Source organism: Neomonachus schauinslandi, chromosome 12 (assembly GCF_002201575.2).
Source record: "Neomonachus schauinslandi chromosome 12, ASM220157v2, whole genome shotgun sequence".
NCBI classification, from domain to species: Eukaryota; Metazoa; Chordata; class Mammalia; order Carnivora; family Phocidae; genus Neomonachus; species Neomonachus schauinslandi.
This window is the reverse complement of record NC_058414.1, coordinates 17,213,919-17,239,740: the sequence shown is the minus strand read 5'-3', so window position 1 is coordinate 17,239,740 and position 25,822 is coordinate 17,213,919. Positions and strand designations below refer to the sequence as shown.

The 25,822-nt window shown below is 44.8% G+C and overlaps 1 protein-coding gene across 1 annotated transcript in view; it reads left to right on the top strand.

Moving 5' to 3' along the window:
* Nucleotides 1-10,613: 10,613 nt before the first annotated feature.
* The window catches only part of PIK3CG (phosphatidylinositol-4,5-bisphosphate 3-kinase catalytic subunit gamma), a 29,501-nt gene continuing 14,292 nt past the window's right edge, over nucleotides 10,614-25,822 (top strand). The window contains exons 1-8 of the mRNA XM_021682902.1: nucleotides 10,614-12,608; nucleotides 15,537-15,602; nucleotides 15,709-15,934; nucleotides 17,384-17,487; nucleotides 21,100-21,246; nucleotides 23,008-23,098; nucleotides 24,318-24,448; nucleotides 25,433-25,544. Of these exons, the coding sequence (XP_021538577.1) occupies nucleotides 10,614-12,608; nucleotides 15,537-15,602; nucleotides 15,709-15,934; nucleotides 17,384-17,487; nucleotides 21,100-21,246; nucleotides 23,008-23,098; nucleotides 24,318-24,448; nucleotides 25,433-25,544 (2,872 nt within the window). The remainder of the gene's footprint in view (nucleotides 12,609-15,536; nucleotides 15,603-15,708; nucleotides 15,935-17,383; nucleotides 17,488-21,099; nucleotides 21,247-23,007; nucleotides 23,099-24,317; nucleotides 24,449-25,432; nucleotides 25,545-25,822) is intronic.

The following is a 25,822-nucleotide window of genomic DNA, read 5'->3' as shown; positions in this document are numbered from 1 at the left end:
TGGCAGAGATGACTAGTTGTTCACCAAAGATGATGACCTTCCCCATCACTACCAGTGGGTGGTCACTGGTGAGTTGCAACAGAGGCTATATTTCTCAGACCCCTGCAATAGGCGTAGTTACATGACTCAGTTCTGGTCAATGAAATGTAGATGGAAGTGTCATTTCCCACTTTCAGGCCCAGCCCATAAAAATCTCCTGCGCCATATGCCTTTCTCAACTTCTGGCTGGATGCTGATGCCTGCGGCAATCTAGAAAGCCACATGTTGAAGATGGTAGAGCCTCCATCATCCTGGTCTCCAAAGGACCACGTGACCCAGACCTTCCATCAATCCCCTACCCTGCTGATGATACATATAAACATTTTACTATAAATAGTTTTATTTTTTAAGTTTATAAAAATAAACTTGGATTATGATAGATAAACTTTAAGATGGGGTAGTATAATAATTGACAAAATACTCTAAAAGTGTGATTTAAGAAATGGTTTGGTTGGCCTCGACAAGGACAAGATCAACTAATGTAATTCCTTAGCTATTTAGGAATCTCTCTCCATTCTCGGATGCATATTCTCTGGATAACTGCACCGCCTGATTAGAAGAGAACTTTCCAGCAAATGCAGGAAGAACTGCACTATTCTCCACGGTCCGGAGAAGGCTACAGAGGGAGCAGCCAGCTTTATAAAGGTTTTATAAAAGCCTTTACTTATCTCTGATCTCCACATGGAGAGGAGATATAATCACAACATCAGTGATGGTCTAACGCTGATGGGCCACATTCTAAGTGTCTCATGACAGAAATAATTCATAACACATGAACTTAGATACATGATACTACTTAAATTTTATCAGGCTCCTCAAAGCCCTATCAACGCTACTACATTGCTGCAAACAGAATGCTCCGTTTCTTTTCCCCTGGGGGGCACACAGAGAGGCTGTATTCCCCAGCCACCCTTGCGGGTTAGGTGGGTCACGTGACAGAATTCTGACCAATGAAGTGATGGCACAAGAGATGTGAGCTCTTCTCAGACCCCTTGGAGGCCTCAAGGCCTCCCAAGGGGAGAGCAGAACCTCTAGTTGGCAGGAGCTGGTTCCTGAATGAATGCTTAGAACAGCACGGTCCCCACCCAACCAGCTCGGGACTATGACGAGAGAAAGCAATAAACCACGGAGATCTCGTTATGCAGTTAGCACAGTTAGCAGACCCTCATGAATACATTAGGACTGTTGCCTTTGCCCCAGAGAACCACGTGCAAGGTTAAAACTAAAGGGGACGGTATGTAGAGTATACCTCAATAAAGCTGTTAATTTTAAAAAGAAAGTCCAGGGGTCCCTAGTGATGTATTCCAACCCCGCCTCTACTCCCACCCCCACCCCGTTGAGTTTGGCTCTTCCTACTTGTTTAACAACTCCTACAGAATGCTTCTTGCTGTGGCTGTCAGGAATACCCAGACTTGGCCACAGCCCACCCTCTCTTGGCCTCTTCTTGCATTCTAGGGTACTTAAGGAAATTTCAGTCTTCTGAACTTCGCCTGCCCATACTATGCCCTCTGCTAGAATGCTCTGCCCCCCTCACCCCTGCCTGCCCAACTCCACCTGTACTCCCTGCCACCCCTACTGAGGCCTTCCCTCTGGAAGGCTCAGATGGGAAAGACAGCTCTGAACTCCTACAGCCCTTTCTCTGGACGGCTCTGAGGGTTCACCTATGCCCCCTGCCCCCACCTCATCTATGTGTGATGACAATAGGTAGACATCTCTGCCCTGCTAAGGCGCAAGCTCCTTGCAGACAGGCACTCCATCTGTCAGCACACGGATGATATTCAATAATAAACGTTAAACGAATGCATGCTTCGTGAGAAGCAGACATGATGGTCCAGCACCCGCCCCCACCTGGAACACCCAGATTTACAAGGCAAGGCAGAGAAGGCAGAGAGAAAAAGAAGAAAAACCCTCTTAGTTAAGGACGTACGAAAAGTTGCTTAAATGGCAGACATTTTTAAAATAAAAATGCCTTTAGGTAAACACTATTTTTGATCTATATTGATGTATAACACACACACAGAAAAGTGACCATCGAGGGTACAGCTTGATGAATATTCAACAAAGTGGTCACCCCATGCAGCCTGCACGTCATCAAGAAACAGTGTTCTCAGCAGTCCAGAAGCCCCTCCCCCCTGTCAGTAAATACTATTTTTAAAGAAAAGGAAGGAAGGGGAAGGGGGCAGGCATCCACTTAAAAAGAAAATTAGAAACACTGCGACAGGCAGGGGGCGGGGGCAACTCACGCCCTCGCGGACACACGCCCATGGGGCTTTTCCGGGCCCCGCGGAAAATTCTCACGGGATTAAACAGACCCACCAAATGGGTAATCGCAGAGCCAGCGGGCCGAGCTTTGTAAGCGAAGAGGATTTCTCCTGGGCACCCAGACGGAGCGAGGCCGCGGGGTCCGCTCAGCCCGGGCGCCCAGCGGGGAACCGAGCGCGGAGGGGCCCCCGGGAGGCGGGCAGGTGGCGCCGAGCCCCAGGTCCCGTCCTCCACCCAGGAGGGCGGTGGGTGCAGGGCGGTGGCCTCGCTGTGTCCCCAGCCGGGGAGGACTTGGCGCAGGGTCAGCGCTCCGACCCCACTACACACACACACACACACACACACACACACACACCCACCCACCCACCCTGCACTCCTGCGCTCTTTTTCTGAACCTGGAGAGACAGGGCATCCTTTGGGCTTCCATCCAATGGGATGTGCCTCCGCCAGACTCCAGGCAGAGAACCCTGGGCTTTGGAAGGAACAAAGTCCCATATAAAGGCCTGAGAAGCAGCTTCTGTTATAACGTCACTCCAGGCCTGGACCAGTGCTCTGAGAACAGGCTCCATTCAAGCCTGTCTACCAAGTCTCTACTATGCGCTAGAACAGGGAAATCAGAAACCGTCTTTGGTTTGGTTGCAGTTTTGTCTCTGTCGGGATCTTGGTATGAGATAGAGACAGACATGTGATGAGAGAGTAGATAGGTGTGTAGGTAGTTAGATAAAAATTCTAGACTATCTGCAGGAAATTCTGAAGGCAAGGTCCCAGAGCTGGGGCTGGGCATCCATGATATGGGGGGATTTCTTGTTTATGGGTGGTACAGGTAGTTTGGGGTCTTATATTTCAGTTCCTTATATTAAGGGAACAACAAAGAGAACTAATAAATTGGATCAGGCAGAAGGGCTATAAAGGGGATATTTCTAAAGCATTATAGTTCCTTATAATCTTAAACTTAATTCTTCCCACCTTCCACAGTCTGCACACCATTTTCCTCCTGTATTTCCTGTTCTGAAGTTTCCAGAGGAGGCAAACTGCAGGGCTTTGGGTTACATGGTTAGATGGGAGGGAGGGGGTGCCTGAGTTTTGGTTGATCTGGGAGATTTCAGGAGGATCACCCAATATTCCTGTTGCTTCCTGTAAGCGCAAGGGAATCCACTGATTTTTTTTTTTTAAGATTTTATTTATTTACTCGTCAGAGAGAGAGAGAGAGCACAAGCAGGGGGAGCGGCAGGCAGAGGAGAAGCAGACTCCCCACTGAGCAAGAAGCCCCACACGAGACTCGATCCCAGGACCCTGGGATCATGACTGAGCTGGAGGCAGACGCTTAGCGACTGAGCCACCCAGGCGCCCCTCCACTGATTTTCAAAACAGATATTCTATACAAACTATCCATTCCACAAATATTTATCAAGGCCCTTGCTTTGCATGGGCCAAGCACTGTGTTAGGCCCTGGGGAATCCGGTGATGAGCAGAGCAGTCACTGTCCCCGAGAAGTCCCAGTCTGATGGAGGAGACAGCCCAGTAAAAGAGCTATCCTCCCCTGGACTGTACTTCCAGCTGTGGGATCCAGGGCAAGTCACCTAACTTCTCTGTGCATTGTTTTCATTATCTGCGAATGAGGATAATAGGAGTGCCCCTCCTTGGCAAGTTATGAGGATTAAATAAAGTAATGTATTTAAAGTGCTTGGAACAATATAAGTCACATAGAAAGTGCAATGGGAGAGTTTGTTCTCGTGGGTGGTGATAGTATTGTTATTCTTGGAATGGTTACTGATGGAGACAAAACTTCCCTCACCCCGTGCTTTCCCAAACCAGAAGGCCTTCCCCAAGGAGGTCAGGCAAATGGAGTACTGAAGAAGAGGAGTCGGTCAAATGGCTGAGGGGCCCAGGGAATGGGGGAAGGGGAAAGGAGAGAAGACTAAGGGGAGAAGATGGAGCAGAGAGAGGAGCCTAAGGAGGCACAGAGGTGCGGACAGCACGGAGAGTGTGAGAGCAGAAAGCGGTTTCATTCAAACTCACAGAGGTGATTTAGAAGATAAGGCATCAAGTTAAGGTTAGACCATAAGGGACAAATCACAAAGAGTCTGATGCATCATGCTAAGGAACTGGAATTTTACAAAACCAATTTACAGAAAAATCTGTTCTAGAAATGTGTGAAATGCTTACTCAGCTGTATCAGCAAAAGTGCCCTCCGTGACGGATTACTGATAATAAGAATGGAAAATGCACGGAAGGGCCCACAGGTACCTGGCTCTGCCTGTAGATCCTTGGGTTTGTGTTGACTGTGATGATTTCCTGTAGCTTCTTTTCTCTAACCCTGGAGTGGCTCCCCTCTACCCACACGGCATGGTGGTAATAGCCTACCACCCTAATGGCATTCGAGGCTCTGACAAACTCTTCTGCTGTCCTTCCCAGCACCCTTTTGTCCTTACTATCAGAGCCCTGACATTTTGTTCTGGTGTCCACACTTCTCTGCCATCCAGGAACTCAGCAGAGAAAATCCTGATTAGTTGAAACCACTCATGTACTTCTACCCCCTTTCCCAGTGATGGGCTGAGGGATAGGTGTGCACTTGCCACAATTCTGGCCAGAGACAAGAGGGAACCCAGGTAGCTTCTGGGAAAGTTCTCTCTCTGAAAAAGCAATGCAGAAGAAGGCATACCTCTTCTTCTTCTGTATGTGGTGTTGGCTGAGTGACATCTGGAATTGTATGTCCTCTAGAACATCCAACACAATGTCTTGCATAGTATAGTTCAATAAGTTTATGTTCCATTGAAACATGAAGATTTAGAACGACTTCCTATGAGATAATTAGGGTGGTTGTTATCCCTTTGGTAGACTGGGAAGCTGAGAGAGATGAATGAGCAAATATTAGGTCCAGAGAATAAGCAGAAATAAACCTAGGTCTCAGGATTGCTAGTGTTTCTACAATACCGGGATGCTTCTCTTTCATCTATGGGCCAAAAAATTTCACAAAGATTGGGATTTGTGCCCAGACAACAAAGCAAGGTATCAAAGTAAAGTAAATTGCTGGATTAAAATGACTTTTGCGTTTTTGTTCACATTGGATAAGCCATTGGAGGCTAAACTAAGACATACGAAAAGAGGGGTTCTAGTGCTTTTTCAAGTCAAAGATATACCCAGATGTCTCCATCAGATAGCTGCCCCAACCAGGAACAACAACCAATAACAGAGCTTGCCAATGAGTGTGCCCCGAAAGCACTGGGGCCCTTGGGGAGGCAGGCACTGTCTCATGGTTTGAGGATCCTCTTCACTTGACCTTGGTGGCACAATCAGTTTGAGCTTCTATCACCAAGTACTATAGGCTGGACGGCTTATAAACAACCAACATGTATTTCTCAATCTTGCGAAGGCAAGACATCCAAGATCAGGGTACCCGATGGTCAGGTTCTAGTTAGGGCCCTCTTCCAGGCTGCCATAGTCTCATGTGTCCTCATACAGCAGAAAGGGGGCCAGAGAGCTCCGTGGGGTTCCTTTTACAAAGGCACGAATCCCCAAAGGCCCCCACCTAATACTACTACATTGGGGGTTAAGATTTCCATATCTGAATCGGCTGGGGGACATAAAGAGTCAGTCCATGTACCCAGTGCGCCATACAAATGTTACTATTCACGGGTGCCAGGACATGAAATACATTTGGGAAGCACATGCCAGTCTTCCCATGTCTTTCCCCGAATCTCCGTATCTCCCACTGCTGTCTTTCATAAACCCTCCATTTCAGCAAAATGATCTGCTCACTGTCCCCCAAATACTTTGAGGCTTGGAAACCTTCCCCTCTGATTCCTCCTCCTACCTTAAATCCTAGGCCTCCCTCTGCATATTAAATTTTTTTTTAAATTCCACCCAAAGTGATCTCCTCCCTCAAACTGTTGTATTTTTGTAAAAAACATTATATAATGGAATCTGACCTATATGTACTATCATATTGTACATCTTAGCTTTGCTTCTGCACATCTCATCTCTCCAACTAGACCATAAATAATCTCTCTGAAGGCTATCACAATGAGCTTTCCTCATAGCAAATGATTCATTTTTAATCTGTTTATTGACCACTGACAGATCTTACTGGGTTATTTTCTCATCTGTCCTACCTTGTCATTCCTGCAATGGTTGGAAGTGATAGAGAAGGTCATGTATGTCTACTGATAATAAAACATGGTGCTAGATGCATGGAGATCCACAGAAGGGAGGGTGGAGAAGAAAAGAGAAACATATCAATAAAGCAGATAAATGATGAAGCCTAGAGGTCTTCTAACTGAGGATGAAAGAGGCCCTAACTAGTAAAGGCTTCTTCTGCATGGAAGAAGTATCCACAGAAAGGAAGGAGACATTGCCCATTACTTCTGCCTTGGAACGCTTATGACATATAGTCAAATTTTAGCGGCTATATTAGGATTTGGGGAAGGGCAGGGTAGTTCTAATCTCAAACCACCAATAAAGCCTGAACTGTTTGCAAGTTTAGTCATAGAAGAGACAATATTTGCATAATTGGACTTAGCTGAGTAGTTCCTTCAGCAGCAAGGAGACCCAAGAGCCAGCGTCTAGCACTTCAGAATAACTAATGCGTATGTATGGGCAGTGCAGGGTGGGGGGGTGATCAGGTTGGGATGTGGCCCCCTGAGTGTGTCTGAGCCAGGGCTAGGAAGGGATCTGTTGAATGGTTTGGGAACAGAGCTGGCCAAGCTCATGGCCCCTCTATGGTCAGCTCATCTGCCCCCATTAGCCTCCCTTCAACACGCTGGGGTAAGCACAGCTTGGCCAACTCCTCCAGATGGTTCCTTGGCCCCTCATTCAGAATCAACCAGGAGGGCCAGCTCTGAGGCTTCTAAATCTGCCAGCCTCCTAAGGGAGTATTCCTAAATAGGAATATACTTTGGGAAGCTGATGAGGCCCCTCTAAATATCTGGGAGGCAGTCTTCGAATCAAATGGTTCGCCTGCTGCTGTCAAGGATTATAGGTCCCATTTGACTGTTTGTCAAAACTATTTGCAGAAAGTTAAGACCCAAGGGCTCTATGGGAAAGGAGATCGATCAGATCAACAAAAATTTATCTTGTCAGAGTAATTCAGAGAACCTATCAAATATATACCTCTAAGAAAGCTGTCAGCACCATGCTAACCTGTTCTTCCTTGGGCTCAGCTGGGGTCCAGGAGAGCCCAGATTGGGGGTGAACTCTAGTACAGGAAACCCTGGGCTGGAGGGGAGGGGACACTGGTTGAGGATCTGAGTGGGCTTGGGGGTTCCAGAAGGAATTGAGGTCACCTGGAAAATACAGAACTACTCTAAAAATTATTTAGGATGGCTTTTCTATAGATTCTCTACTCCCATGGGACTCCAGCCATCTCTCAGTGACAGTCTATCTGATGGGAAGACAGTGCTCAGCTCCCCAATTCTCCCATGATACCAAGGAACCTTCTGTTTTTTCTGCAGCCAATCATTGCTCACATTAAGTCTCCCCCTACAATACACATGGACATACCAGTGATCTTTTGGACCCTCAATGCTCTGAAAATATAGAGAAATGTCTCAGCAAGGTAAAGAAGCAAGCTCCCAGACCTTGTCTTTGAAAATATTCAGCGTGGTAACTCAGGTCCCTGGATCACTAGGTTTCTCTCCCCCCATCCCTCAGTTACAGCGTATGAACAAGGGTTCATCTGAATTACCGTGGAAAAAGAAATTAATTCACTGAGCTTTGCAGGACTAATGGGTTTAATTTGGCTCTTAAAAATCTTCCTACCAGGCTGTTTGTCTAATATTGTGGCTGTTAGGCCTTTTCTTCTCAGAACTATCTAGAAAGAACTATCTATTTCTGTCTCATGTGTTTATGTCTCGTGAGTGTGTATTTTAATTTGTTTCAGCCTCTCCCCTTCTAAAAAATTCATTCAAAGAGGAGAATATATGTATGGTAAACATTGTTCACTCTCGTGCTTCACTCTGGGCTATAACAGGAAATGCATTTCTGACACTTTTAAAATGAGCAATCACACATATAATCAACTTGGTTAAAACTTCCTTCCTGGTAACTGCAACACTTCCTCTGCATCTGGATATGCAGGGAGACCCAGAAAAGCGGAAGAGTTTAGAGGCACACTGGGTAGATTCGAATTTGTTTTGTTTTCGAAAATTAAACAAATGATCCTTCAGCATCATCACCTCCGCTGCTTTATCAGGTATTACTTCCTTCTATTTTTTGCCCTTTTGTTGGGTCTGACTCGGACTAGTGACACTTCCGTCTCGGCTAGAATATTTTTATCTGGAACGGCTGTCGGTTCTTGAGATGATACCACCACTGAATGTCTCCTTGTCATTGTCTAGTCCAACCTAGACGTGTGGATATCCGCAAGGCTCTGGCAAAACCTTTTGCAGGTGCATCTGTCCTTTTTTGTTGTTTTGTTTTTGTTTGGGAGGAAGGGGGAGGGCAAGGGGCTTGTGCCAACCGGGCTTCACGCTCTTACAAGTGCATGCTTAGTGCCTACCATGCCTAACGGTGTTTCTGACGCCTTCTCTTAAGAGAAGAGAGCTTCGTAGCCTCAGCCATGAAGGAGAGCAGTGAGTATTTAGCCAGTCCGTTTTCTTCTGCGTTTTGTATCTTGTGAGATTGTTTGGTATCGCAGAGGCAGAAGTGATTGCTGTGTATTTGTCTTTTGCCTCAACTTGGACCTATTTTATTTCAACTTGGTGTCAATATAAATGTATCTTATGGTTCTCTTCTTTGGCAGTTAATCTATAATGTAGCCACAGAGCAAACAGTGAATTAAAAGCTGCAAGAGGTAGTCCTTTGGGACAGTTGATTTCATGTCTCTACTAAATATAACTTCATCATATTTGAAGAGAGGGAATGTTGACTTTAAAAGTAAATTGAGGTCAAGATTTGAATAGAAGTTTGGATCTAATGAAACCTGTCTTGCTTATGTTTTAATCAAACTCTCCTTTTTGGTATATATCAAACGGTCTGCTATTTCTTAAGGAAATAAGCAGTTATGAGTCTCACTAACATTAGTCATTTAAGAGAGTAAATGATATTTTCTGAAACATTAATTTTTGTTTTGATATTTGATTCTTATTTAGAATATAACTTACAATGCCATGATACTAAGTATGAAAATCAAAACCCTCCTTTGTATTTCAATTTTAATATTTTCAGTATTTATTTGAAGTGTTTCCTATTGCATTCTGTCACATTTATACTGAAATGTTTTGTGAAGGGTAGGTACTTATAAAGATTTAGGAAAAGAGTGAACTGATGAGAATAAATTTGTGAATTCTCATTATAGAGATGAAAATATGAGGGCAAAAAAGAAGTTAAATTATCTCTTGGGGTCCAAATAGCAGGTCACTGGAGTCCAGAAATCCTTCCTTCCATCCTGTGGCTTCTCCACTATGGAAGGCAGAGCAGATGGAATGAACTGGTGCAAAATTAAACATCTGAACATTCCTACCAGAAGAGCACAGCCTTGGGGGACTCTCCTAAGATACTGCTTTAATGGAGCAAACACATTTCACAATTCAAAAACTTAAATACCTGCAAATGTTCTTGCTTTGCAACTTCACCCATTCTGATGGTTTTGAATATTATCAATGAAATTACTACCTTTCCTAACTAGAAAGGAAAAAAATGAAAAGAAAAAGACAGACAGGAAGTTGGCTAGGGAGCAGATACCTGATCCAGACAGCTTGAAAGTGTAGAATGTGCAGCGTGGTTGGGTGAGGTGTCTGGATCCCAAGGAGAAGTGTCAGACTGAACAAAGGTGAAACAAGTCAAAGGCCTGTTTTCAAAGTGGGGGGTTTCAGCGTCTCACACTGCGCCTTGTAAATTAGAATTCAGCCCTTTAAGTGGATGATTTTACTCCTCTATCCATTTCAGTATGCTTAAGAACAACAATTACCACCTGGAGCCATTGTAACATGTCAGGGACCGTGCGAGATGAGTGCTTTACACTCTCTTTTTAATTAAATTTTCAGACGTAATGAAAGTACACAATAAATGAACTCCCATATACCTATCGCCCATACTGAACAAGGATATTACCTTATCTAATCCTCACCTCCACCCTCTGAGGTATTCCTAACCCCAACTGACAGGTGGGAAACAGACGCAGAGATCATTTAACTAGCTCAAGGCAGCCAGGTGCTAAGTGGCGGGATCAGGATTCATGGGCCCCGATTCCAAAACCCCCAGTATCTTCGTGCGCACATCATTGCCATTCCTCGCCCTTCTCCTTCTGCCACCTCGTGGAAAAATGTAAACAGAAAGTGCCTTCCCTGTGTCTGCGCTCCCAGGTCACGTCGGGCATGGAGCTGGAGCACTATGAACAGCCCGTGGTTCTGAGAGAGGACAACGGCCGCCGGCGCCGGAGGATGAAGCCGCGCAGCTCCGCGGCCAGCCTGTCCTCCATGGAGCTCATCCCCATCGAGTTCGTGCTGCCCACCAGCCAGCGCAACAGCAAGACCCCCGAGACGGCGCTGCTGCACGTGGCCGGCCACGGCAACGTGGAGCAGATGAAGGCCCAGGTGTGGCTGCGCGCGCTGGAGACGAGCGCAGCGGCGGACTTCTACCACCGGCTCGGCCCGGACCACTTCCTCCTGCTCTACCAGAAGAAGGGCCAGTGGTACGAGATCTACGACAAGCACCAGGTGGTGCAGACCCTGGACTGCCTGCGCTACTGGCAGGTGCTGCACCGCAGCCCGGGCCAGATCCACGTGGTGCAGCGGCACGCGCCCTCCGAGGAGACGCTGGCCTTCCAGCGGCAGCTCACTGCCCTGATCGGCTACGACGTCACCGACGTCAGCAACGTGCACGACAACGAGCTCGAGTTCACGCGCCGCCGCCTGGTCACCCCGCGCATGGTCGAGGTGGCCGGCCGCGACCCCAAGCTCTACGCCATGCACCCGTGGGTGACCTCCAAGCCCCTCCCGGAGTATTTGCTGAAGAAGATCACCAACAACTGCATCTTCATCATCATTCACCGCAGCACCACCAGCCAGACTATCAAGGTCTCGGCCGACGACACCCCAGGCACCATCCTCCAGAGCTTCTTCACCAAGATGGCCAAGAAGAAGTCTCTGATGGATATCCCCGAGAGCCAAAGCGAACAGGATTTTGTGCTGCGCGTCTGCGGCCGGGACGAGTACCTGGTAGGTGAAACGCCCATCAAAAACTTCCAGTGGGTGAGGCATTGCCTCAAGAACGGAGAGGAGATTCACCTGGTGCTGGACTCGCCTCCAGACCCAGCCCTGGACGAGGTGAGGAAAGAAGAATGGCCACTGGTGGACGACTGCACAGGAGTCACTGGCTACCACGAGCAGCTGACCATCCACGGGAAGGACCACGAGAGCGTGTTCACCGTGTCCTTGTGGGACTGCGACCGGAAGTTCAGGGTCAAAATCAGAGGCATTGATATCCCTGTCCTGCCCCGGAACGCCGACCTCACGGTTTTTGTGGAGGCAAACATCCAGCACGGGCAGCAGGTCCTTTGCCAGAGGAGAACCAGCCCCAAACCCTTCACGGAGGAGGTGCTCTGGAATGTGTGGCTTGAGTTCAGTATCAAAATCAAAGACTTACCCAGAGGGGCTCTACTGAACCTCCAGATCTACTGCAGCAAAGCTCCAGCACTGTCTGGCAAGGCCTCTGCAGAGACTCCCGGTTCCGAGTCCAAAGGCAAAGCTCAGCTTCTCTATTACGTGAACCTGCTGCTGATAGACCACCGGTTCCTGCTGCGCCACGGGGAGTATGTGCTCCACATGTGGCAGATCTCCGGAAAGGGGGAGGACCAAGGGAGCTTCAGTGCGGACAAGCTCACGTCCGCAACCAACCCAGACAAGGAGAACTCCATGTCCATCTCCATTCTTCTGGACAACTACTGTCACCCAATCGCCTTGCCTAAGCATCGGCCCACCCCTGACCCCGAAGGGGACCGGGTGCGAGCGGAAATGCCCAACCAGCTTCGGAAGCAACTGGAAGCGATCATAGCCACTGATCCACTTAACCCTCTCACCGCAGAGGACAAAGAATTGCTCTGGCATTTTAGATATGAAAGTCTTAAGCATCCAAAGGCCTATCCTAAGCTGTTTAGCTCCGTAAAATGGGGACAGCAAGAAATTGTAGCCAAAACATACCAACTGTTAGCCAGACGGGAGGTCTGGGACCAAAGTGCTTTGGATGTTGGGTTAACGATGCAACTCCTGGACTGCAACTTTTCCGATGAAAACGTAAGAGCCATCGCAGTTCAGAAACTGGAGAGCTTGGAGGATGACGATGTCCTGCATTACCTGCTACAGCTGGTCCAGGTAGGGATGCTGCTATGCTCCACAGAGCACTCTCCTCAAAGGGTTTATTTGGGTGTATGCGGGCACCCCATCCAGTTGTCATCAAATGCCCTTTGTCCCTAGCGTCACAGTAGATCTGATGAAGCCGTGTCAAAAAATAGTGAACTGTCCCATTTACTTTTTTACTCTCTTGGAGGGGTTGCCAATAAGCATTTTGAAGACCTAAGTAATTTTGCTTTTTAGGAAAACTGGCCCTACAGGAGTACTTTGTTCTCATTTACTGTATGAGTGACAGATCCAATTTATTGAATGCTCCCTTGTGCCCAGACTCTGAGGCTCCAAGTGATTTGCATGCTTTTCTTGTATTCTCACATTGAACTCTCCCAACAACTATGATGGAGGTCAAATTAACATTTGCATTTTATGTGTAAGGACACAGGGGCACGGAGAGACTAAGTAGTGTGCTTCAGGTCACATATTGGGAAAGAATCAGACCAGAAATCCAAACCAGGAGGTCTGACTCCAAGCCTTACTCTTTTCACTGCCTCCAATATCCTGCATCAATCCCGTGTCAGGATAGTGTGTCCTCGAGAAAAAAGGTCAGCCTCTCTGATCACGCTCATCACCATCCATAGAATAACATCTCCTCTCTGGGTGGCACCTCGAAAGCCCCTCTCATCAGACAGGTCTGGTCCAGGATTTCCACTCAGGGTTCTCACATCTTTCCCTGTAGTCCAGAGGGGCTCAGCGATTTGACTACGGTTTACCTAGGAAGTCGGAAAAAAGGAGGCATGGTTCGACACACCACGGCAGCTCCCAGGTGGTATTGTGCTGCTTAAGAAGGAAGAGGAAGTAAAGGAATTGGAAGAGAAATGTTTATTTTAGAGTGCAGCCATGTCCCTTTATTAATTCAACAACACGTACTGAGTGTTTCCCCCGTTCTGGATGCTAGATACAGAGTGGTGATCACGAGCGAGCCAGTCTCTGCCCGCCTGCCCCCTTATAGCTTGCGGTGCAGTGGAGGAGATTGACAGCAAATGCATACACATACAAACAGATATTTAATACCAAATTGTGCACATGCTTCGGGGGAAAACTGCAGAGTATTGTGAGAAAATAGGCAGGAGTCCTGGGGATACTTAATTTAGCTGGAGGAAACCAGGGACAGTTTTGAGTAAGTGACGTTTGACCCGAGAGCCCAGGCTAAGTGTTAGAGACTAAACGGCCAAATCATTGCTATCGTTAGAGGAAGGCCCCGGAGTTTTCTGAGGAGCATTTTGGGTATTCTCAACTTCAACTCTGAATCTTCACCTTCTCATTAGGCAGATACTTGAAACATGACACTCGACCTTTGCTTTCATCTATTAATTGTACCTAATATTTTTCTCTGCCGCTTAATTCAGATACTGACATAACACAAATGATAATTAATGCAATTTAATTCACTGATGAATTATTTTTCATTGTCATTTTCACAAGTCAATTTTGCAGAATTGGAAAATGAATAGCATTCTTCTTGGAACTGTTTTAAATGAAAGAGGTCAATAAGTAACACTAACATTGAATTTGTGGTCATAAATTTGAGAAAGAGTCATCATTTGTAAAACTATTTGAGACATTTTCAGATATGGCGGAATGACTCATTCTGATGAAAATGGTCTCCTGGTTGAGATCTGCATTGTGTTTACAGAAGTGAAACACGAATAAGGTTGAAAAGACTCACGTTCGGGGTAGAAACTTACAACTGATTCTGAAGTCAGTACCGTGGCTAAATAACCACATTTTCAGAATTCAGACCTTCACGGCAGCTACAGACACCTACTGGCCCACACCCATGAGAAGCCTCTTTGACGGCATGGGGATAAGAGAGAGATTATCTCTCAGTCTTGATCATTTCCAAACTGGAAAACCAGAGTAAAACTGGAAATTGTACCAAGAATCCCACAAGCCTGCAAACATAAAGTGGAATGGGAATTTCTTTGGTTCCTTGGGGAAAAAAAGATAGGCCACTTCTATTTGTAAAGGAATACTCTCTAAGAGTATTTCTAATTTCATGTTAAGCCTCTCGTTATGCATACACATGATACCCACCCTCTAACTTTTTGTACGCATCTTATTTGCCGGTCTTGCGGCTGTTAAAATGATGAGCTATTGCAGACTTACTGTAAATACAGAGAATGATATAACAAATATTCATACACCCACCATTCTTAATTATTTTTTCCACTTTATTGGTGCTTTTCCTCCAGTCATAGAGCTGTCTGCCACCCGAGTCAATATCTCTGTGATAGCCAAGGCATGTGAAAACTACGAAACCTGAAGGAGCATCTAAAATCAGAGACTTTTCAGACAAAAAGCTCTGTCTACACTGCAACATGGCAGTGTAGACAGAGGGGTTAGTGATCACTCTGTGTGGACAGTCCAGGCCTGCTATTTACTTGCAAGAAGGGCCCGTGAGGCAGCTTGATGACTTGACCGTGAGATGCCAAACAAACAGCTTGAGCAAAAGGGGAGCGATAAGATATTTAGGATCTTCACATCTAACAGATACTTTGCTCCTTCCATGTACTATTATCTCCGCTGTCCATTTCCTTCCCAACAACCTCTTTCACATTCCACTTCTGTGGATTTGTTATAGCCATCCCCGTGTGTCCTGTCTGCAAATCAAGTGAGCCCTTAATGGGAGCTAAAGCCTTACCGCTTCACCTTTGAAATTATCAAAACCACGTAACGGTGAGTCAAGGGTTCTGGCTTCTAATCCCAGGCCCTAAGCAAGTGATTCACTCCGGCCCCAAGTGTCCTCGAAAAGAAGGGGTTGACTGGAGTGACTGGCAAGATTCTCATCACCCTCGCCATCACCTGAAAGACCCAGGAAGGCAGACCACTTCCCCTCCGTTCCCTTTTAACCCAGAATGCAACCCTACAAGTGCCCATGTGTTCTTCCCTCAGGCTGTGAAATTTGAACCATATCATGACAGCGCCCTGGCCCGATTTCTGCTGAAGCGAGGCTTAAGAGTAAGTCCTTCCACCTTGACCATCGTGGGGCATTTCAAAAGTTAGCGAGAATTGACTGCCAGAGCATGCGTCGCAATAATTTCATCCTTCTCGTTCCCACCCTCAGAACAAAAGAATTGGTCATTTCTTGTTTTGGTTCTTGAGAAGCGAGATAGCCCAGTCCAGGCACCATCAGCAGAGGTTTGCTGTGATCCTGGAAGCCTATCTGAGGGGCTGCGGCACGGCCATGCTACACGACTTCACCCAACAAGTTCAAGTGATCGAGATGCTGCAGAAGGTCACCATTGATATTAAATCGCTCTCTGCTGAAAAGTATGATGTCAGTTCCCAAGGTACAGTGGCTGTGTTCTCGGGGTTCCCTTTCCAAAGGCCTTCATCTCCAAATGCCATCATCCCTGTGATTCTTCTCCTTCAGGAAGGCAAGTCGCACCTTCCGAAAGGGAGCCCCAAGGACACATTTTTTAATCCTCTGTCTCTGTGGAGTAAGCAAATTTAAAGCTCTCCTTTTACACATTCATATTTTTTTGAACTATACACATATACGTGCTGATGATGAATTTATGGTAATAGTCATTAAACTCTTTGAAAAATTAAAAAAACATTATGCCGATGTAAGATGTATTAAGAACAATTGCATGCATGTACACAAAGATTAGATCTTTGCAAATATTTACCTGTTTCCTCCCTTTCAATATATGTGTGTAATTTTCAAATTTTCAGTCTTTTAAAGAAATGAATTATTGAGAAGCTAATTAAAAATTGGTGTGTAGATATATTTATATATATGTGTATTTATATATGTCAGTGTACTTGTATACATACGTAGATACCTCCTCTCTGAAGTCATTTCCAATATGATCTTCTTGTCCCTAAGAAATCCTGCTCCTGCCCCTGCCCCTAGGAAAATTAATCACTCTTTCTCTGTATTCCCATAGGTTTGGGTTGATACTGTATTAAATTATAGTTATTAACATGTCTTTCTGGTCTGGTAAACTGCATGAGCCTTGAAACTAGGGGATATTTCTTATTCATTTTTGTATACCTAGACCCAGCACTATGGCCCCTAATGGACACACTCTAACATACTCAGCCAGTATTTTAAACGTTTAAATATTCTGAATTTCCACTTTTTCCCTTTCTTTTCCAATACACCCATAGTGCGCTCTCCTAAAAAATAATAATGGTAATAATCATCTTACTTTTATTTGCTTTGTATATAAGAAAGGGAAACACTTGTCCTGGCCTCCAGTATGGTATCCAGGAAGTCATTTTTAACCTACATATTTTGCCTTAGAATTTAGAATTCTGAAGAACTCTTGAATTTTGAGGCTATCATGTTGTCTTCACATAACCTAACTTCCTCTCTTGAAAAGAATTTACAGAACCCTAACCAAATGGCATTTAATACGGTCTTCAAATGTCTGTTCCCCAAACCACACTGGCAGTTGAGAGTTTCACATTGGAATGATAACTACAGTGTTCATTCCTTAGCCTTACCCTCAAAATTCCCTCCCCTACCTGACTGGCTTGGGATTCCATGGACACAACGCACCCCCACGCTTCTATCCTCTGCTGTCTCATGTGTCATGGTTGCATTGCTTACAGTAAGCCTGACTTATCATGCCACCTCTTACGTTAGTTCCTCAAAGACAGAACCCTACCCCCTGCTCCACACCAAATGGATGGAATGTTATGAAGAAATGTGACCTCAGGAAATGTTCTAGATAATGTCGGTGACTTCTCGAACTCACGTAACTTTTGTGTGCTTTCGACAATTACAGTTATTTCACAACTTAAGCAAAAGCTCGAAAACCTGCAGAATTCGAATCTCCCAAAAAGCTTTAGAGTGCCGTATGACCCTGGACTGAAGGCAGGAGCATTAGTGGTAGGTATCACCCCGAGGTCTCCAGGTGGTCTTTGTGTCTTGGAGCTGTCTGTGCGTGCTTTACAGGGCCCCGTGGGTCAAAGCTAACGTGTATAGAGAGACAGAGAAGCTGGAAAGTCCCCGAGAGGGCTCCTATCCAGGATTTCTCTTAAGCGCTAGCTGCTCAAAGCCTCCACACCAGGCAATCTCCCATCCACTTGGTTTTAAATCAGCTCTCTTAATGAATCATTCACGTACAATAAAATTTGTTCATTCTAAGTATACAGTGCAATGAGTTTTGACAAATCATATAACCACCACCACAACCAGGATAGAGGACATTTCCAAGGAGATGTCATAGGAAAGGCACATTTCTTTCATGTGCTTTGCAATTAGTCCTTCCCTCCTTCCATCCCCCGTCCTGGACAACAGATCTCCCTCTGTCACGTCATTGTGCTTCTCCTAGAATTTCATGAAATGGAGTCATACGGTATGTGGTTTTTGTATCTGGATTCTTTTCCTTAGCATAGTGCTTTTGAGATCCATCCACGTCGCTGTGTGTGTCAGCATGCTGTTCCTTTTTTTTAATGACTGAGTGGTATTCCCCTATGTGGATATACTACTATTTGTCTTCCATTCACCTTTTGAGTAAATAATTAACAGCGAGCTAGTGGAGTCATGGTACATGTATGTATAATTTTATAAGACACTGCCAAACTGTTTTTCCAAAGTGACTGTACCGTTTTATATTCCCACCAGCAGTGTACGTGAGTTCCAACTGTCCCACATCCTCATCAACACTATTACCAATCTTTAATTTTAGCCATTCCAGTGGTGAAGTGGTTTCTCACTGTTGCTTTTACTTGCGTATCTCTAATGATGTTGAGTATCTTCTCATGTGCTTTTTTTTTTTTTTTGAGAAGTTTCTGTTCTCATCTTTCATTTTTAATGTGGGTTGCCTTCTTATTTTTGAGTTATTTTTATATTCTGGATACAAATCCTTTATCCTTTCTCAGGTATACATTTTACAAATACCAGTCCATGGCTTGCCTTTTCATTTTCTTAGTAGTGTATTTCAAAGAGCAGAGGGCTTAATTTTGATTAAGCCCAACTTATCATTTTTTTATAGTTTGTTTTTTTTGTGTGTCCTACAATACACTTGCTTTATCCAGTGATTCTCACCCAGGGGTGACACCCCCCAATACACACACACACACGCACACACACACACACGTGGTAATGTCTGGAGCTATTTTTTATTGTCACAACTGGGACAATGCTACTGACATCTAGTGGGTAGAGACCAGGGATGCTGCTAAATATCCTACAATGCACAGAACAGCCCCCCAACAACAATAAATGATCTAGCCCAAAATGTCAACAGTGCCAAAGTTGAGAAATACTGCCTCATTCAATGCGACAAATACTTTTCCTAGAAGTTTTATGGTTTTCACTTTTATATGTAAGTCCTTGATCCATTTTGAGTTAATTTTTGTGTACAATGAGATCAGGTGTGGGTTTTTTAGAATTGAATATCCAACTTTTCTGGCACCATCTGTTGAAGACTAACCTTTTCCTGTTGAAATACCTTGGCACTTTTGTCAGGTATCAACTGACCATATATGTGAGTGAGTCTATATCAAGATTCTCTAGTGCACTTCATTGATCTAAATATCTAGCCTTGGGGCGTCCAGGTGCCTTAATTGGTTGAGCTTCCGACTCTTGATTTTGGCTCAGGTCATGATCTCTGGGTCGTGAGATCAAGACCCACATTGAGCTCTGCACTCAGTGGGGAGCCTGGGATTCTCTCTCTCCCTCTTCCTCTGTCCCTCCTCTCGTTCACTCTAAACTAAATAGATTAACCTTCTAAATAAAATAGATAGATATCCTTACATCAATACCACATGCTCTGGGTTACATTCAGATGATAAACCACTTCATGTTTGCATAAGAATCTTACAACAGTATACTTCCATTACCCTCCTCCCATCCTTTGTACGATTTTTATCATGCCTGTAACTCCCACATATGTTATAAACCCAATAATAATCATCATCATTATATTGCTTTAAACAGTTAAGAATAGATTTAGCAGATTTAAGAGATTAAATATTTTTTTTAAGATTTTATTTATTTAGGGCGCCTGGGTGGCTCAGTTGGTTAAGCGACTGCCTTCGGCTCAGGTCATGATCCTGGAGTCCCGGGATCGAGTCCCGCATCAGGCTTCCTGCTCGGCAGGGAGTCTGCTTCTCCCTCTGACCCTCCTCCCTCTCATGCTCTCTGTCTCTCATTCTCTCTCTCTCAAATAAATAAATAAAATCTTTTAAAAAAAAGATTTTATTTATTTATTTGACAGAGAGAGAGCGCGAGAGAAGGAACACAAGCAGGGGAAGTGGGAGAGGGAGAAGTAGACCTCCCGCGGAGCAGGGAGCCCCATGTGGGACTCGATCCCAGTACCCTGGGATCATGACCTGAGCCAAGGGCAGACGCTTAACGACTGAGCCACCCAGGTGCCCCAAACATTCTTTATATTTACCCACACACTTAACACATTTGGAACTCTTTATTTCTTTGTATCAGTTTGTGTGTCCATCTGGCATCCTTTTCCTTCAGCCTTAAATATTTCTTATAGTGCAAGTCTTCTGGCTAGAAATTCTTTCAGCTGTTGTTTGTCTGAGAAACCTTTTTATTCCACCTTCATTTTTGAAAGATGTTTCCCCTGGATATCGAATTCTAGGGTGATTTTTTTTCTCCCTTTCAGTAGCATTTTCTTCTGGTCTGCCTATTTTCTGACAATAAGTCTCCTGTCATTCTTATCTTGGATTTCTGTACATGTCTTTTTTCCCCGGGCTGCTTTTAGGATTTTCTTTTTAGCACTGTGGTTTCTAGCAAATTGATTATGATGGACCTTGGTATGGTTTTCTTTATGTTTTGTCTACTAGCATGTGTTGAGCTTGGATAAACGTCAGAGTTGCTCTGTATTAACAGGCATGTGGGAGTACCAGGGCCCTGTAGGAGGGGGGTGTGCCGAGGATGGGATCTGCCATTGCCTTTTTTTTTTTTTTATTATGTTAATCACCATACATTACATCGTTAGTTTTTGATGTAGTGTTCCATGATTCATTGTTTGCGTATAACACCCAGTGCTCCATGCAGAACGTGCCCTCCTTAATACCCATCACCAGGCTAACCCATCCCCCCACTCCCTCCCCTCTAGAACCCTCAGTTTGTTTCTCAGAGTCCATTGTCTCTCATGGTTTGTCTCCCCCTCCGATTTCCCCCCCTTCATTCTTCCCCTCCTGCTATCTTCTTCTTCTTCCTTTTTTTTTTTTTTTTTTAACATATAATGTATTATTTGTTTCAGAGGCACATTGCCTCTTGGCACCTCCACAGACTCTTAGGTTTCCCCAGAACACAGTTTGAGAACCTTTGCTTTTGGGTGTTGTGACTTGCTCTCATAGAGCATTTCCAGATTTGTCAGGAACACTTTGTGTATTTTCACCCAAATCATTAAACATCATTTTCCAGCTAGGACTTTGTACTGGTTGTTTGTAGTGATGCTTTGCAAGAGGATTTGTGTCTCCGCATTATGCATTCATTATATGTAGGAGCCATGTGACCATTTCCTTACAGATTGAAAAATGTAAAGTGATGGCCTCCAAGAAAAAGCCCCTGTGGCTTGAGTTTAAATGTGCTGATCCTACAGCCCTATCCAATGAAACGATTGGAATTATCTTTAAACATGGTGACGATCTGCGCCAAGACATGCTGATTTTACAGGTATGCTACCGTTAAGGAATTTTTTGTTCAATTACCTGAAAAAATAATTCCATGTTAGACCAAAAAAAAATGTCTCCTACGGATTCTGTTCCCATTCTCCTACTCCGTCCACACACGGTGATCAAAGATTCCGTAACAGAGAGTTTTCACGGGGGGGAACGTGGCTGTGGACTATGAGATGTGCAATTAGTGAGCATCCCAGTTCTGTCTGTCCATGAGAAGATGCACAGCCAGATAGGTCTCCCTCCCCTAACCCCTCTTGCACACACCCCATTCCTAGTAACATAAAATATAGACGTATTTGGCCCCCTGGCATCCACTTTATTTGGATTTATAGACATAGCTGTGCACCCACAGGTGCTCTCCTTAGATACATCACTTTGATATACATCCATATCCACAAACTCAAGTGAAGGATTTGACAGGAAGGAGAGAGAAGATGAACAGGCAGGTGATTTCAGAAATCGTGCAGGTAAGTAGAAAGAGTGAATAGATTACTAGAGCAGAAGGTGGATGGTAATCAGTGTTCGTCATCTTCCGTATTCTCTAACATTTCTGGATCAACTTTAGCTTTGCAAACTGGTGTAGTAAATCTCCATATTCCAGCTCACCACTGTAGAAGTAACATAATTTCTCATCTTTTGTGTGGTTTATTTAAAATAGGCAAGCCTTGGGGCGCCTGGGTGGCTCAGTCGTTAAGCATCTGCCTTCGGCTCAGATCATGATCCCAGGTCCTGGGATCGAGCCCCGCATCAGGCTCCCTGCTCCGCCTGCTTCTCCCTCTCCCACTCCCCCTGCTTGTGTTCCCTCTCTTGCTGTGTCTCTCTCTGTCAAATAAATAAAAATCTTAAAAAAAAATAAAATAGGCAAACCTCATTGATTTAAATGTGGCCTATTTAAAAACTGGTCGTGTTTTCCATTCTTTCCATTTCTGCTTGTACTTATTTCTAATATGGAAACAATAATACCTTTTGCTCTCTTTTCAAGAATCCTATGTGTATTGTCCCAGAAGTATTAAAAAGAAAGAAAGAAAAAGAAATCCTTCAAACCTTTTGAAGGTTTATGGCATTTCCCATAAATCTGTAGACTCCTTTGAATTATCCAAAGACAAGAGCTTCAGAAATGCAAAGCATCACTGTGCATCACTGTGTCCTTCCTCTCACTTTGCAGGGAGGTTTGCACTTGCCTTTTATGTACTTGTTTTGATGCTGAGGCACACTTCTTGGCAGGTGAGGGCAAGTTACAAAAGCTCATGAAGCCTTAGTCTCTCCACCTGCAGAATGGGAATGATAATCCTATTCACAGGATAGGGTAAATGCAAAGGATCGACATAAAACAGACTCAGTAAAGTAGCCAGCGTTCTCATCACTGTTAGTGTTGCCTTGGGTTAACCCAAGAGTGCCTTATGGGTGAAAACTCATAAGAACGTCAGAGTGGAACATTTTTTGTTGTGGTGATAAAATACACATAACTGGAGTGGAACCTCTGAATAGCTGAAACGTGATTACCACCTCTCCCCGCACTAAGTCCATTCATCTTCTTCCCCAGAGTACATCTCAGGGACCAAACTTAAGAGGCTCCCAAGGAATGGGAACTTCAGAGCACCCCACTGATAAATAAAGTACAGCTGTTACTTACAGAGTGTACGTTAACGTACATATTTCACGTTTCCAGTTAAGATTGTCGGGTTTTTTAAAGGAGAAGAAAAATACATTAAATATGTATTTCTAATGGAAACTTTTTTTTGTGTCCGATGTCTAGATTCTACGAATCATGGAATCCATTTGGGAGACTGAATCTTTGGATCTGTGCCTCCTGCCATATGGTTGCATTTCAACTGGGGACAAAATAGGTATGTGGTCACCTCGGGACATGAATGTACTGCTCAGCTCGCTTTAAAGGATCCTAAGCCCTTTAGTGCAAGCATTTAATACCTGGAAAATTACAAACATAATCCATATAAAAAGGAAGGCAGTGTTCCAAGGCTGGTGCATGTGTCTCTCGATTCAATGTGGATCTGTTGAAAATATACAAATGTGGGATTCCAATCCTGTGACTATACATGGCAATGATTTTAGTAAGAACTCATTCCCTCCTCTCTACTTCTCCACATCTAAACTGTAGCTTGTTTCACTGCACATTAAACTTCTCTCTCACAAATAACATTTAAAAATAGATGGTAAGATCTGTCACTTATTTCAATATCTTAGAATTCACATTATTGAAGCGATTATATACTCGACTCTTAGGTGCTTTTATAGACATTTAACATTTTTGTTTCCACCACAGATATTTTTATTTGAGCTTCTGATCTGAGAACTGTATAAAACCACTTCCATTTGACCCTTTGATTAAAAAAAGGAAAAGGCACAGTTTGCCAAGCACCTATGCTCAGCACATACATGCTTTTACTTACTACTTTTTCTTTAATATTTTTATTTATTTGACAGAGAGAGACACAGTGAGAGAGGGAACACAAGCGGGGGGCGGGGGGGGCAGAGAGAGAGAAGCAGGCTCCCCGTGGAGCAGGGAACCCGATGCGGGGCTCAATCCCAGGACCCTGTGATCATGACCTGAGCTGAAGGCAGACGCTTAATGACTGAGCCACCCAGGCGCCCCTACTTACTACCTTTTAAAACCAACCTTTCGGGGCGCCTGGGTGGCTCAGTTGGTTAAGCGACTGCCTTTGGCTCAGGTCATGATCCCGGAGTCCCAGGATCGAGTCCCACGTCAGGCTCCCTGCTAAGCAGGGAGTCTGCTTCTCCCTCTGACCCTCCCCTCCTCCCTCTCATGCTCTCTGTCTCTCATTCTCTCTCTCGCAAATAAATAAAATCTTAAAACAAAAAAAGAAAAAAACAAAAAAACCCAACCTTTCATCTTTTCATTCAGAGATACTGAAAGCATGTCCCACCAAACTTCCTCCATCCTCCTCTTCTTTCTCTCCCTCCTAAGAAAACCAACAGCACAAACCTGGACAACAGCCCCCTCCCATCAACAGTGACACGGCCATTCACCCTCTGGGTCAGGCACGAGGCCCCAATTTACATCAGATTCTGTGCCTCCTCCCATAGGCATGATCGAGATCGTGAAAGATGCCACGACAATTGCTAAAATACAGCAAAGCACAGTGGGCAACACGGGCGCATTCAAAGATGAGGTCCTGAATCACTGGCTCAAAGAAAAATGCCCTATTGAAGAAAAGGTGAGCTCCTGCTTTTCCCAGTGCCGAAGGCTCCTTACACGCTCGTCATTTATGTAGCAGTGACAGGTTCATGTTTTCAAAGGATCTACCCGTGTCATGCCTCCTGATGTTGGGTGAAACCTTTTCCTTGTGAGGCCGCGGGGGTTTTAAGTGCCTTCCCGGGGGACACGGCAGATCTGTGTAAAACGCAGGCGCTCCGTTCAGAATGCTGTGAGCATTTGTTTCTCCTTTGATTATCAGGCATGCTTTGCATAAAATTTGGCTCTATGAAATAATGTTGGTACTTTTTAGGACAGTCCATTTTTGTTGTTCAGTAGAAAAATGTAGTCACCGTGTACCTCCCTACCTGGGAAATGCCACCTATCCTATCAGCAAATTGCTAATTAACTGCCCCCCCCCCATCTAAACGGTGAATTATGGATGCGGCAAATGTCAGTTCCAGCATCCTTCTGAAGGACATATGCTGCATCCTTCAAGCTGCGTGCTTGGGCTGTTTGGCTGTCGTTTCAAGTTCTGCTGCACAGGATTAGCACTTCTCATTTGCATGGTTAGCAGCCTTTTGGGGAGGAAATATAATTAGCAGCATTTATTAGCCTGCTATACATGTGGATTTGTGAACCTGTGCATACTTGAAGTGGTCACAAGCAAAACATATGTTCACTGATGAAGGAGAAACAATTATGGGTTCTGTGGCGTTGTCGGCAAGCGATGCATGGAGCGGAAATGAACCCTTTGATCAACTGTTGCTCTTTGACTTTTGTTTCCTCCGCCTGCTCTTGTGAGTCACTGACTCTTCACCTAAAACATAAGGAGAACGATGAGAAAGTCGGCACCTAGTAGATAGAAGGTGAATGAAATCAGGCACAACCTACCTGCTCTCTGAAAATGGTTCCCAGACGGTGCCTTTTTGGAAGTCGTCTGTACTTGACTTGGGCTGCTCTTTGTAGTTAGAACACAACTGATATTCGGACACCTTCTAATTAGTTTCAGGCAGCCGTGGAGAGATTTGTTTATTCCTGCGCTGGCTACTGTGTGGCTACCTTTGTTCTTGGAATAGGCGACAGGCACAACGACAATATTATGATCACAGAGACAGGTGAGTTTATTTATTATTGTTTTTTACTGTGGTAAAATATATATGACAAAATGTACCACTTTGGTTTTAAGTGTAGTTAAATGGCTTTAAATGCTCACATTGCCATGCCGCCATCACCACCATCCCCCAGAACTTTCTCACCTTCCCCAACTCAAACACTGTCCCCACTGAACTAGTACTAACCCCCTTTCCCCTTCCCTCTGCACAGAGTGATATTTACACAGGGTTCAAGGTGGGAGCACACATCTAGAAGTCATTACTGGGCAGGGACATAGACG